At 37.1% G+C, this 15,014-nt stretch overlaps 1 protein-coding gene across 1 annotated transcript in view; it reads right to left on the bottom strand.

Annotated features, from left to right (window-relative positions):
* KCTD3 (potassium channel tetramerization domain containing 3) overlaps positions 1-12,332 on the bottom strand; it is a 237,441-nt gene extending 225,109 nt beyond the window's left edge. Inside the window, 3 exon segments of the mRNA XM_053712496.1 lie at positions 2,371-2,416; positions 4,719-4,772; positions 12,061-12,332. Of these exon segments, the coding sequence (XP_053568471.1) occupies positions 2,371-2,416; positions 4,719-4,772; positions 12,061-12,131 (171 nt within the window). The 5' untranslated portion in view covers positions 12,132-12,332.
* Positions 12,333-15,014: the final 2,682 nt, after the last annotated feature.

Raw genomic sequence — 15,014 nt, 5'->3', positions numbered from 1 at the left:
CATGAAGCTTATTAACTATAAATACGTGTAAAGTATAGAGCAAAAAAAAAAAAAAAAATCTCCTTTTCCTGCTCATGTATTATTGGGTTTTTTTTACTAAAGAAATGCTAAAAAATCTACCAAACACATTTGCAGTTATGCCAATGACACACAGAGCTCGGCTGATCCACATGCACAATAGTTCAGACAAGGCTTTGTTATTAAAGGGCCACTGTAAGTAAATATTTTCTATGCCTGTTACTAACTAACTACCCCAAATACGCTTTTTATCAATAGCATTTCATTAACATCTCTCTACCGTATATCAGAAATCTTGTCTGCAAATTTAATTGTTTTCCAAACCCACTCCGTGGGTATCCTTTGCTCTGTACCAATCCGTTTACAATACCTAGGTTTCAAAATTGCGCTTTAAACACAAAGTTATTGGTTTAAGTATTTTGAACATGCAGTGATGAAAATAGTGGGCAGGATAACGTGACATCATCGGCGAATAAAAGATATAACTTTTAGAACGTTAAGAAACTTTGTTTTGGAGAAAATATAGGTCAGTAGGTTTTAATTAATGTTTATTAACTTTAATATGTTAGTTGTTTAGCTTAAAAATTATAACAGAAAGTAATCCTTTAATAACTGTGCAGAAGTCACAGAAATCAGTGCTCACTCCTTGGTAAATTCACTTGCATGAGCTCAATGTTATCTATATGAAATACGTGGACTAATGCCCTCTAGTGGTGAAAAACTATCAAAATGCATTTAGATTAGAGGCGGCCTTCAAGGTCTAAGAAATTAGCATATGAACCTCCTAGGTTTAGCTTTCAACTAAGAATACCAAGAGAACAAAGAAAAATTGGTGATAAAAGTAAATTGGAAAGTTGTTTAAAATTACATGCCCTATTTCAAACATGAAAGTTTTTTTTGGACTTGACTGTCCCTTTAAGATGCAAATATCAGTAAAGGGATGTTGCAGTACAAAAATTGCATGTTCTAATTTGTTAGAGAATGTATTTTTGCACTATTCATTGTGGAATGCTATGTTTTTAACTTATAGAAAAAAGTCCAGAGGCAAAAACAGCTGATGAGCCAAAGGGCAGTGACAATCACACAAAAACTTTACTTCTATATAAACGTCCTCAATGCTGCTGACTTTTGTGCTTTCAGTTCCCCTCAAACTGCACCCTTCTGTGAAATACTCCTGTATCCAGTCAGGATAGCTGATTCAGTTCAGGAGCGCACACACACCTTTGATCTCTTTCCATTCCTGCCCATATTCCTTCTGCTACAAAATCTTTATTTTTATTAGTAAACATTTTTAGTAGTGTTTTCTCAATATAAAAACTTAAAATCTTTTTTTTTTCTTCAAGGGATTTTCACATGCATTTTATGCAGACAGGCAAGCAATAGTGATTTACTTCAGGTCTCAAAAGCACTAAACATTTTACAATGCTTGTTCGGCAAGCTCCGCCAGCAAGCCCAGCGATCACTTGGAGCGTTTGGGGAACGCTTCCAAGTGAGGCGCTGGGCGTTCGCCGAACGCTAGGATGACGTTTCCAGCGTGCTGGTAACACTGGGACTTTGCCGAGCCAGCATCCGAGCTTCTCAGCTCTCTATGACGCGGCTTAGGAGTGTTTTCCTGACGCCCCTAAACAGTGACATGTTCCCATGTTCCCAGCACCATGTCATCCCTCAGGGGATTTACTGGCGCTGGGTCTCAGCGTTTACCGAACGTGGCCTTAGAGTGATGGTAAACGTTACACATTTTAAAATCAGGTCCGGAATCTAAATAATATTTTAGAGGGACTTTAATTGATCACTTCCAATGATGATGCACTGTAACTTTATAATTGAGTAGTGCCATGCTAATACCCCACACTCTGCCCACCCATTTCAAAACTCATTATTTGTGAGCGAATGGCTTGAAATTGTTCTTCAGTCGGTGCTTTATAGCTACATAAAAAGGTGCCATACAGCTAGAGCACAGATTGGAGAACAATTCCAAGCGATTAGCAAACAAAAAATGAGTTTTGAAATGGGTGGGCAGAGTGTGGGGTATTAAAAAAAATTACAGCGCAACTTCATTACAACTGATTAATTAAACTCCATCTAAAATATCACTAGCATTGCCATCCTGTTGCATGTCCTAAAGTATGGTTTTGTATATAGCTAGGTAGTTTAACTAAAGAGCCTACTACTAGCTGCATAACACATCTGAATCCCAATGTTTCATAAAGCAAATATTTAGTAGTGATTAAATGAACATTTCCTTGTTAAGCAGCTACGGCAAGCTTCCTGCATTACACTGAAACACTCAGATGTAATCTCTAGACAGCAATCTGCTTACAAAATATTTAGGAAGAAAAACAGAGAACTTACCGCTCCAGTTTCATCCCGTAGTGTTGAAATTCTTCCGCTAAGTAAACTACAAAATAAATATTTAGAATCATTGTCTGGTATCAAAGATCAACCATTTGACACAACAGATTTAAAAAAAAAAAAAAAAAAACCCACACAAATGACTCGGCAAGTTGTGAGTTGTAAACAAGAAGTCCCTCCCTATAAATTCTATAAAATATCCCTTCTCATCAGCCTATAATTTGCTGCTTGCAACAAGGTCTTATTTCAACTTTTTTAAAGTTGAAACTTTCAGCCTACTCCAGTGAGCTATTCTAGTAAGGGTTGCCATCTTTACTTCAGGCCAAACGTCTCTGATGAAATGCCACTAGGGGGCGTGAAACGCGTCAGACGTTCATTCTGTGTCACACATGTTTAGCCTTTAAGGAAAATAAAGAGTTTTTTTAAATTTAATGCTGGTGCTGCCTTCTCTATTTTTGTATTGCTGATTGTGGCAATCGATTCGTTGCCCATTTAGGCATTGCACCCAGTCACCGCATGCCCTACCCGTCTGTCTGACTTTGCCAATACCACGGCGGCGTCTGTGACGTCATCACCCTGAGCCACAGTCCGGGCCGGCATGTGAGTTTGGAGCGGCCGCTTGCCTTGCACCTTCACAAATCTAAACACTCTTACGCCGTGCACAGCAAAAAAATTTTTTGCATAAATAGCACAAACACAAACAGATTTTCACTCACATACTCTATATCTCACACACAAAGACACTAAAGCTCTCACAAACTAACACACATTCTCTCTCTTACACACACACAAAAAGAACCTGACAAACGCAAAGACAAAAAAGCTCTGATACACTCTCACACACAATCTTTCACACAGACACTAAAGCACACACACATTAACACACATTCTCTTCCACACAAAGACACACACACACTAAAAAGAGAAATAATTGTAGGCATGTGTAGAGTGTTGGAAATGCACACTGTCACCTTTTGGCTGTGGCTATTTCCCAGCAAACCCCGAGATTTGCATGTCCGGGCCGGACTCAGCTTCAAACCTGGACACACAAATAGAAACCCAGAACTGTCTGGGTTATTCCCGGATAGATGGGAACCCTAATCATAGTACACACAACCATGTTAGAACTAAGTAAGGGGGCATATTCTGAAAGTGCACAATTTACTGAAAATAAACCTAAAGTTTGTTAGGATTCTGCACCATGGCATATGGTGCCACATGAATAAAACTGTTTAACTACATTTCAATGCAATATATATTGGCTATATTAGAAGTAATATTTGCTTGTTTCAAGCTAAACATAATCTATTTAGGATTATTAAAAGGGACACTGAACCCAAATTGTTTCTTTTGTGATTCAGATAGAGCATGCAATTAAGCAACTTTCTAATTTACTCCTATTAGCAATTTTTCTTTGTTCTCTTGCTATCTTTATTTAAAAAAGAAGGCATCTAAGTTTTTTTGTTTGTTCCAGTACTCTGGACAGCACTTTTTTATTGGTGGATGAATTTATCCACCAATCAGCAAGGACAACCCAGGTTGTTCACCAAAAATGGGCCAGCATCTAAACTTACATTCTTGCAGTTCAAATAAAGATACCAAGAGAATGAAGAAAATTTGATAATAGGAGTAAATTAGAAAGTTGCTTAAAATGTCATGCTCTATCTGAATCACAAAAGAAAAAATTTGGGTACAGTGTCCCTTTAAGATAGACCCCCATCTTTCCTTATACAAATCAAAACACTAACCTATAATCTCCAAGTACAGACATAGAAACACATTTTGGCAGCAGATAAGAACCAAAGGGCCCATTGAGTCAGCCTGTATTTATTTCAGAATTATTAATCTTAAAGGGACAGTCAACTCAAAAATTGACTGTCCCTTTAAAGATACATAAAAGTAAAAATTAAACTTACATGGATCAGATAGAGAGTGCCATTTTAAGACACTTTTAGATTGACTTCTATTATCAAATGTACTTTGCTTTCTTGATATTCTATGTTGAAAAGTAGTTGTACTTATTCTCAGCAGCAGCAATGCAGTACTGGGAGCTAGCTGGTAATTGGTGGCTTCCCAGATGTGTCTTTTGCCATTGGCTCAATAGATGTGCTCAGCTAGTCCTCTGTAGTGAATTGGTGCTCTGGAATTAACTTTGACTATGCGTTTAATCCCTTTGCAAGGATTACAATGGTACTATAAAAAAATGCTATAATATATTAGAACATTTTCTTCTCGCACTTGTATGTTTCTTTTAATTAGTTCTTAGGGTATAAACAAAGCCCAGGCATTCTTACAAGTCTTTGTCCTTACCACCATTAGTAGAACCAATTACTGGAGATTTTACCTACCTAGAAAAGAAGGAGTCTGGAATCCACATAAGTGTTTGCTTGGAAGTGCTGAACCTAAAGGCACAAAAACATAATTTATGTATTAGATACAGTGCTTTGTATAACTGGAAAATGTACAATTACATCATTAAAATAATTTTCTTAATATGCTTCATAATGAAATGCTTGAAGTATCTTAATAAAAGTAATCAAATTAATACACATTTAAAAAGGCTTATTTTTTTAGAGTAGAGTTGTCAGGTGCCCCGCAGTCAACCGGACAGTCCAGTAAAATCTTCACAAAAATAGTGAACAGTTCAGTTTTTTTTTAAAGTCCTTGACTATTAATTCTCCTATGCCTCTATATATTACAAATAAGGAGCAGAAAAAAAAACACAAAATGTACACACACACATATTTATATATAGGACGCACATAGGAAGGATGTAAATTAAAGAAAGCAGCTATCTGCTCTTTTAAAGTATCAATAAAGATTTGTTTTAATTTTAAAACCAGAGACTGATTTAAACATTCATCCATCTAGAAAAAAAAAAAAAAAAAAAAAAAAAAAAAAAAAACACTGAAAATATTTAAATAAAGACATTTTTGGAGCCCAGGTGACTCCGATTTTTTTCAAGCAAAGATAACCATTATATAAACTGGAAAATGTCATCAGTCATAAACTATAGCTATTTATTTAGATTCCTAAGGGTGTGGATGAAATTAGAAACAAAAATAAGTGATTTGCCATCGAAAAAATGCAGAACACGCAAGCCAACAATTATGTTTTGTTTGATAGAAATCCAGGACAAGGAATTAAAGAACCATTGTCATACTGCAGCAGATGATCACTTACCTTGTGCTACACAGGTGAGCAACATCTAGTCTACAAGACGAATTAAAGAACCATTGTCATACTGCAGCAGATGATCACTTACTTTGTGCTACACAGGTGAGCAACATCTAGTCTACAAGAGGAATTAAAGAACCATTGTCATACTGCATCAGATGATCGCTTACTTTGTGCTACACAGGTGAGCAACATCTAGTCTACAAGAGGAATTAAAGAACCATTGTCATACTGCAGCAGATGATCGCTTACTTTGTGCTACAAGAGGAATTAAAGGGACATGAAATGCAAAATCTCTCTTTTGTGATTTATACACAGTGTACAATTTTACAAAAAGTTTGCAATTTACTTCTATTATAAAATGTGCTAAATTCTTGAGGTATTATTTATTAGCTGTTGAGTTACCTAGGCAGATAGCATGCACGTCTGGAGCATTACATGGCAAGAAATAGTGCTGCCATCTAGTGCATCTAATGGATGACATTCTTGCAAAACTGCTGCCATATAGTGCTGAAGGCATGTGCACGCTCCTGAGCTTACTTCCCTGATTTTCAACAAAGAAAACCAAGAAAATTGAATAATAGAAGTAAATTGGAAAGCAGTTTTAAATGACAAAGCATGAAACAAAAAATGTGGCTTGTCCCTTTAATCACAAATAGGGGAGACACTTTACAAAGAGCCTTTTATATATTTACATAGCCACAATAACGGGACACTAAAGTCAAAATTAAACAATTTTCCAATTTACTTCCATCATCATTGTGATCTCAGTCTTTTATATGCACACTTTCTGAGGCATCAGCACCTACTGAGCATTTGCAAGAGTTCACATTGTATACGTATATGAATCTGTAATTGGCTGATGGCTGTCACATGACAAAGTGGGCAGGGAAATAAAAGCAATCTTTGAAATTTCTCAGAAAAAAAAATAAAAAATTCTACTGATAAGTTAAAATTCAGAGTTTTGTTTTGTCTTTTAATTGTGCATTTGTTGATTATGCAATTTTACTCTATTTAATAGTCCTTTAAAAGGGACATAAAAGTCCAAAAAGAGACTTATCTAATATGTTAAGCCTTTAATTATTGCACCATTGGTTGTATAAAACTGTATTAAGCATGGAAATCCTGAAATTAAACTCCCCCATCAGACAGATTTAGTAATATAACATAATACAATGGGCTAGATTGATCAAGCAAGGGGGAACAGGACCATACATATTAGCCCCTGCCCGCCTCTAGCGGGCAGAAACCTGCTGGCAGAATATAACATTGCACACGAGCGCTATTTTGCGCTCGCGTGCAATCCTGCCCGGTGCCTGCGTACAGCCAATCCCGAGCAGGCAGGAACTGTCAATCTCCCCGGTCAGATGAGACCGGGGAGATTTAAATTCTCCACCTAAGAGGTGGAGAAGAAGGTAGGAAGCTGCTTGATAAATACCGACTGCAGGTTCTCTTGTGAGAATCTGCAGTCATAGGGAAGGAGAAGACTTGATAAATCGAGCCCAATATCTTACTTAACAAAGGTTTAAAAACCTTGGAATTTACATTTTAACATTTGATTGGAAACTCTGGCATGAACATGAGTTTTTGTCTATGATTATATATTAACCCCTTAACGACACGAGTCGTACAGGGTACGTCGCACACAACCTGGTCTTTAAAGGCCAGCGACGTACCCTGTACGACTTTGGGGATTAAAGCGGCTGGAAGCGAGCTTTACGGTTATTGCAGTGATGCCTCGATATTGAGGCATCCTGCAATAACATTTTTCCCCCATCCGATGCAGAAAGAGCCACTCTGTGGCCCTCTCTGCACCGGCATCGATGGCCGCAATTGTTGGTGTGTGGGAGCTGACGTGGGAGGCGGGTGGGCGGCCATCGATGAAAGGCTGAAGAGAGAGGGGGGCGAGATCGGAGGCGGGGTTGTCGGGAGCGCACACGGGAGCACACGCGTGCACGGGGGGCGGCGGGCGGGCGCGTGCACGGGGAGGGAGCGGGTGGGAACCGCTTCACTACAGAAAAAACATTTTATATAAGTGACAGTAAGGGGGGATAAAATCCCTAATGAAAGTAAATCTAAGGGATCTGGGAGCGAGTGGGGGATTTGTCTGTGGGGGGGGAAAGCTACACTACAGAAAAAAACTAAAAAATAAATTTAAAAAAACAAAACATTTTTATTTGCAAACTGGGTACTGGCAGACAGCTGCCAGTACCCAAGATAGCTCCCAGTAAGTTAGAGGTGGAGGGTTAGAGAGCTGTTTGGGGGGGGGGGATCCTACACAGCTGCATATGTAAATATGCTATACAATTTTTTTTTTATTTTTTTTTTTTTAAATACACCTTTTATTTTAGTACTGACAGACTTTCTGCCAGTACTTAAGATGGCGGGGACAATTGTGGGATGGGGGAGGGAAGAAAGCTGTTTGGGAGGGATCCTGGGGTGTGATGTGTCAGGTGGGAGGCTGATCTCTACGCTAAAGCTAAAATTAACCCTGCAAGCTCCCTACAAATGACCTAATTAACCCCTGCACTGCTCGTCATAATACACGTGTGGTGCGCAGCAGCATTTAGCGGCCTTATAATTACCAAAAAGCAACGCCAAAGCCACATATGTCTGCTATTTCTGAACAAAGGGGATCCCAGAGAAGCATTTACAATCATTTTTGCCATACTTGCAAAAGTTGTTTGTAAATAATTTCAGTGAGAAACCTAAAATTGTGAAAAATGTTACTTTTTTTTTTATTTGATCGCATTTAGCGGTGAAATGGTAGCATGAAATATACCAAGATGGGCCTAGATCAATACTTGGGGTTGTCTACTACACTACAGCTAAAATTAACCCTAGACGCTCCCTACATGCTCCCTAATTAACCCCTTCACTGCTGGGCATAATACACATGTGATGCGCAGTGGCATTTAGCGGCCTTCTAATTACCAAAAAGCAACGCCAAAGTCATATATGTCTGCTATTTCTGAACAAAGGGGATCCCAGAGAAGCATTTACAACCATTTATGCCATAATTGCACAAGTTGTTTGTAAATAATTTCAGTGAGAAACCTAAAGTTTGTGAAAATATTTGGGAAAAAGTGAACAATTTTTTTTTATTTGATTGCATTTGGTGGTGAAATGGTGGCATGAAATATACCAAAATGGGCCTACATCAATACTTTGGGATGTCTTCTAAAAAAAATATATATACATGTCAATGGATATTCAGGGATTCCTGAAAGATATCAGTGTTCCAATGTAACTAGCGCTAATTTTGAAAAAAAAGTGGTTTGGAAATAGCAAAGTGCTACTTGTACTTATGGCCCTATAACTTGCAAAAAACAAAACAAAGAACATGTAAACATTGGGTATTTCTAAACTCAGGACAAAATTTAGAAACTATTTAGCATGGGTGTTTGTTGGTGATTGTAGATGTGTAACAGATTGTAAGGGTCAAAGTTAGAAAAAGTGTGTTTTTCCATTTTTTCCTCATATTTTATCTTTTTTTTTTTAAAGTAAATGATAAGATATGATGAAAATAATGGTATCTTTAGAAAGTCCATTTAATGGCGAGAAAAACGGTATATAATATGTATGGGTACAGTAAATGAGTAAGAGGAAAATTACAGCTAAACACAAACACCGCAGAAATTTAAAAATAGCCCTGGTCCTTCAGGGAAAGAAATTGAAAAATTGCCTTGTCCTTAAGGGGTTAATATGGACCTTGGGACACTCGAGGAAGCACTTGAAATTAAAATGTCAAGATGCTGCATTTATTGCATGTCATGCTGGGAAATGTAATCCCCAAGTGTTGTCTAGTGTAAACCTGGTAAACGTTTCTCATCTACAGCAGCCAAGCAGAACTGGGCAGCACCACCATGGCTCACAAACCCAGGCACCAAGCCTACTTTTAAGGCCAATCCTAAGGAAGAACTAAAACCACAGGCATATCAAGCTCCACCCTGCATTGATGGTCACTGTTTGGGAGTCCCACTAGACTATCTACTCTATAAATGCCCACCAAGAGATGACCATGGGCCACCGTGTTCCAGCAACAATGAATAATACTTTTAATCAATTGTATGTAAACATTATCCCTTTAAAAAAAATGTTCATCATCCTAGAAAAAGCACTATAGCAGATGATTAATATAAAAGTTGGTAAATAAGATTTTAAAACAAACAAACAAACTTAAAAAGATATTTTGTCAAATCCAAAAGAGTTGGCAGCCTGCAATTCCAGAGTGCCATGCTACCAGCTTTTTCTAGGAGACATATATGCACTACTGTATCTATTTTCAAAAAGACCCGTTTTGTTTTTTTTTAATTCAAGTTCCTGCTACATCTAGTAGTAACTGCTGCATTCCTTCACCAACAGGCATGTAACAGCAAATAAAATATTTAATGAAGTTTGCTTTTTTAGCAAAAACTTATTTTAAAGTAGGAAATCTGTAAAGTAAAGTAAATCTGTTCACTGCCTACTAATGTCATATGCCAAGTAAAAAGTACCTTTATAGTGGGAAATGACATGCTCTGTTTCATTAGAGCATGCAATTTTTACACTAGCATCCTTGCAATGCTATGTATTTAATGCCTGCAATGGGGTTAAACACATAATTAAAGTGCAGTTTGGGAGGCCCATAGATCTGCTGGCCCTGAACAGAAACTTCCAGTCAGTGGCAGCAGTGGATCATGCAGCTACTACTATTGATTGAGTCTGAGGAATTTTCCACACAGGGCAAGCTGTGCTCTGTGGCTCCTGAGTGGTACTTTAACTATGTGTTTAACCCATTTGAGTGCTTAAATATATATCACTGCATGATCACTAGTGTTAAAAGTTACATACTCTAACAAAATAGAGCATGTCATTTTCCCACTATATTGGCTCTTTAAAGGAATAGTAAAACCAAATGTTTTCTTTCATGATTCAGACAGGCAATTTTAAACAACTTTCTAATTTACTTCTATTATCAATTTTTCTTCATTCTCTTGGTAACTTTATTTGAACAGCAGGAATATTAAGCTTAGGAGCCGGACCATTTTTGGTACAGCACCTGGGTAGCGCTTGCTGATTGGTGGCAAAATGTAACCACCAATCAGCAAGAGCTACCCAGGTTCTGAACCAAAAATGGTCTGGCTCTAAAAAGGGACACTAAACACTAAATAAATTCTAAATAGAATGATGAATTGAAAGAAAAGATTATTCTGAGAATAACATGTAGATTGACAAAATAAGTGTAAAGTTTTAGTGTCTATAAAACAATGGCAGCTACCATATTGTAACAGTGCTGTGGCCAATTAGAGACATTTATAAAAAGTTTGTGAGTGTGCAGCCAATGGCTGTGTAGAATAACAGTGTTCTGCACTTCCATTTCTAACAGGAACTGAAAAGATCACAATTTCAGAATAGAATTACAGATAAAGGGGACAAAATAAATAATGAAAGTACTGTATATTGCAGTTTTTTTATATATACAAATTATGTTATATTACCATCTCAAAGTGTTTAATGTCCCTAAAAGCTAACATTCCTGCTTTTGCAAATATAGATACCAAGAGAACGAAGAAAAATTAATAGAAGTAAATTAGAAAGTTGCTTAAAATTGCCTGCTCCGATTCATGAAAGAAACATTTTGGGCTTACTATCCCGTTAAGGAAGGTAAATGATACAACAAACGTTCCCCTTCACATCTTTTCAGCAGTTCAAATGTATTTATAAAAAAACGCAACTATCAAAGTATTCATTTGAATAGTGATTTGCATAGACTTACATTAAAAAGAATCAACAATCAAATGTAATATTCAAAGTTACTTTCAAAATAGCACAGTAAACATTTGTTATTTCTAATAATCATTTTTTATATCCAGTGGCATGAGCTATTCTTTTCATTTCTGGTTTCTATACTCAGTTAACATTTCTTACATAAAAGGGTGTGTATGTTAGTTTTAAATTGTCTTTCATTTACATATTCATAGATTCAAAAAAATAATTAACCACCACTGGCTTTTTTTTCCTTTTCAAAGAAAGTGTAATATGTCAAAGTATATGTTACAGTTTACATAGCTGTACCAGCATTGCAATTTATCTTGCTGTCCAGAATGTGAAATAGATACACTGATCACAAATCAGTTAGTGATATCATTACTGTAATAAACTGGCATCTGCAAGAATATACTATACATCTGTAACCAGAACTTGTACCTCCCTACATACCAGACTTGTCCAACCTAAGGCCCTGGTGAACTAATGTGCTCTTCAGAACATTTAACCTGGCCCTCCACTTCTCCAAACTGTCTAATGTATGTGTTAAACCATGAAGATATGTTCACTACTTTCAGCTTATAATACTCATCTAGCATGAAATGTGTACTGATGAATAAGTACAACTACAACTCGTGCAAATGGCACATGCATATATGATTATGAAGTATTTATTAACAGCATTTTTGTTTTCTAGCCAACCAGTGGGGGGATAAAGGTGACCCCTTTATGCGCAAAGGTTGGCATTCCTGGTATATACCGTACCTGGTGCCTCCTACATTCAGCTGGATGATGTCCCCACTTCCAGGGCTGAAGCTGCTGCAATTCCCAGCCATGTCAGCAGCGGCCTCCTTCCTCTTCCCTGCAGTCCTTTGCTTATGCTCCTCTGATCCCGGGATCCCAGTGCCTGCAGGGCCCCGAGCCCACCAGGGCTATGGCGCAGCAGCCTGCTTTATTCTCTTACTCATCAGAGGAGGAGAAAGTCCAGCGTCCAGTTACTACAGTCTTCATTCCTCTCTCCCATGATTCTAGCAGCAAACCCCACCTCTGGCATAGCCACAGCCTCTCTCTCTCTCTCCCCTTTGTTCACTTAAGGTGGATTAGCCAACGCTGCTGCTCAGAATTTACCGGAGCGATGTAATATATAAATAAAAACTCGTTAGATAGAACTTGTATTCAATTTAAGTTACTGTCTAAATAATACAAATTTAACCGATTGTTAACAAAAACGTAAATATAACATTGCAATATAATGTGTATAAGATAAAGTATTTAATGTATTTTAAAAAAAAAAGCAACACTTTCTTGAAGAATTAATGCACATATGGAATAAAAAAATAAATAAACCGATTCTTTAATCAGATTTTTGTCATAAGTAATCAAACATTTCCTTATCCTGCAAACCAAGTTTCCCACTCTCTCAATAAGCAGCATCTATTCTAAACCCCCTCCTCCCTGTCATAGCCTGTTACCCTTTTGTGTGCTTAAGGTGGATTATTGAGATAACTGGCTAAAGCCGGTATAAAGAGGACAAAATAACGGATTTCACAAGAAATTAAAAATCAAACAAGAAATACATTTACGCAGTGTAAAACTAACCTAAATATGTGTACAAGATACTGAAAAATTTACAGCTGTGTAAATTATTTGAGACATTAGGAAAAATAATCTCTAGTTTAAAACAACAATTAAAATTATGGGGAGGCGAAAAGTGAGTTTAAAATCCTTCACTAAATACAAAATATAGAGAAAATAACTCATTGTGTAAACCATTTACAAATCTAAACAAGTCAGAAGACTTGCTTTAAACCCAGAAACTCTCTGACTACACTGTTTCCAATGCAGCAAAGGAATCTGGGTAACTAACTAACTGGGTAACTAACCCTAGCTAAGCATTAAAGCTGTGTAATGCAGCAGTGCTATGGCATAAAGGGAAGTCTGTCTTAAAAAGCAGGCTAAAAGTAAAAAGGTGAGTCATTGTGAACCTCATTTGCATATCTTACCCAGATTCCTTTGCTGCATTGGAAACAGTGTAGTCAGAGAATTTCTGGGTTTAAAGCAAGTCTTCTGACTTGTTTAGATTTGTAAATGGTTTACACAACGAGTTATTTTCTCTCTCTCTCTCTCTCTCTCTCTCTCTCTCTCTCTCTCTCTCTCTCTCTCTCTATATATATATATATATATATATATATATATATATATATATATATATATATATATATATATATATATATATAAAACATATATAATGCTCTCTGAGGACTTTTCTGTTCAGAGAAGCCTACCACCCAACTCAATAATATTTCTCTTACCTAACAACTTTTCCCTCCTCTAACTCTGTATTAACATCTTTCTCAATCTTGCAGTCCTCACCTCCTGTTTCTCAACCCCCTACCCTTCTAGATTGTAAGTTCCCACGGGAATAGGACCCTCAATTCCTCCTGTATGTGTTTGTAAATTTTGTCCTGTGTACTTGAAGTTTTATATTGTTTTATTTAAATGAACTGTATCCATGGACAGCGCTGCGGAATACGATGGCGCTTCATAAATAAAGTATAATAATAATAATAATATCATATATAGATTATTAGTCTAGTTATGAGTATCTCTTTAATTTCAATTTTACTCTTTAAGGAACATTAAACACTTTGAGATAGTAATTTAAAATGATAAATCCTATATATATATATATATAATATCAAGAGGTGTCACCAGCGCTCAGTCTTACCACCAAAAAAAAAACAATGTAACCTACTGTAGTACCTGTTGTAATGATTGTAGGTAGATTTCAGTGTTTGTCTGAGAAGTATGCAAAATGTGGGATATGGATGTTCCCTACAAACTCTTTAGACTAGATGGATGTGGGTATTGAGCAGCATGAATATACGATTCAGTGTACCCCTGACACTGTAAAAAATTACATAAAAGAATTTCAATATCGAGAGAAATTCAGCGCTACAAAAAAATACCTAATGCTATTGTATATAAATGATATGTCAAATATATCATCTGTATCAATTATTATTGTGTCAAAAAAACGGTAAACGTCTCTAAAACGGTATAGTGAAAACGTCCTTGATTACAGAAAAGTAATGCAAGATAGCCTGTTTGAATAGTGGCTGTAAGATATACAAGTTCCTGGTTATTTTCGCATTCAGGCAAACAAAAATATACCATAAAATGTCAATAGTGATAATGGTAGTCAAACTGCAGCAAAGGGCTCTAAACGACAGGTGGTATTCTCTTACCAGAGGGTACCTCAATCATATGAGGTAATGTCTGCGCATCTGGTTTAAATCTCTCCGGTCCGCTTGGGTTTCTCCTCCTGTCTTAGAAGATATCCTGGTATATGTCTTCCGTGCAGACTTGTGTATGGTACTTTCACCCTTTGAAGAACTCCCGATCTTTGGTGTTGCTGACTTGGTGTCTCCCCGCAGTATGGTGGTTCAATTAGGATCTTGGCTCTCACCGGATTAGTGTAGCCATGTAGCAAACAATTCCAGACTGCTACAGATCAACCTGATTGAGCCAGGCTAAACAACCAGTTTCAAAAAGAACCCTTTTTGAAACTGGTTGTTTAGCCTGGCTCAATCAAGTTGATCTGTAGCAGTCTGGAATTGTTTGCTACATGGCTACACTAATCCGGTGAGAGCCAAGATCCTAATTGAACCACCATACTGCGGGGAGACACCAAGTCAGCAACACCAAAGATCGGGAGT

The sequence above is a fragment of the Bombina bombina genome, chromosome 4 (assembly GCF_027579735.1).
Source record: "Bombina bombina isolate aBomBom1 chromosome 4, aBomBom1.pri, whole genome shotgun sequence".
NCBI classification, from domain to species: domain Eukaryota; kingdom Metazoa; phylum Chordata; class Amphibia; order Anura; family Bombinatoridae; genus Bombina; species Bombina bombina.
Note: the sequence above shows the minus strand (reverse complement) of the source record. Positions and strands in the feature narration are given on the sequence as shown.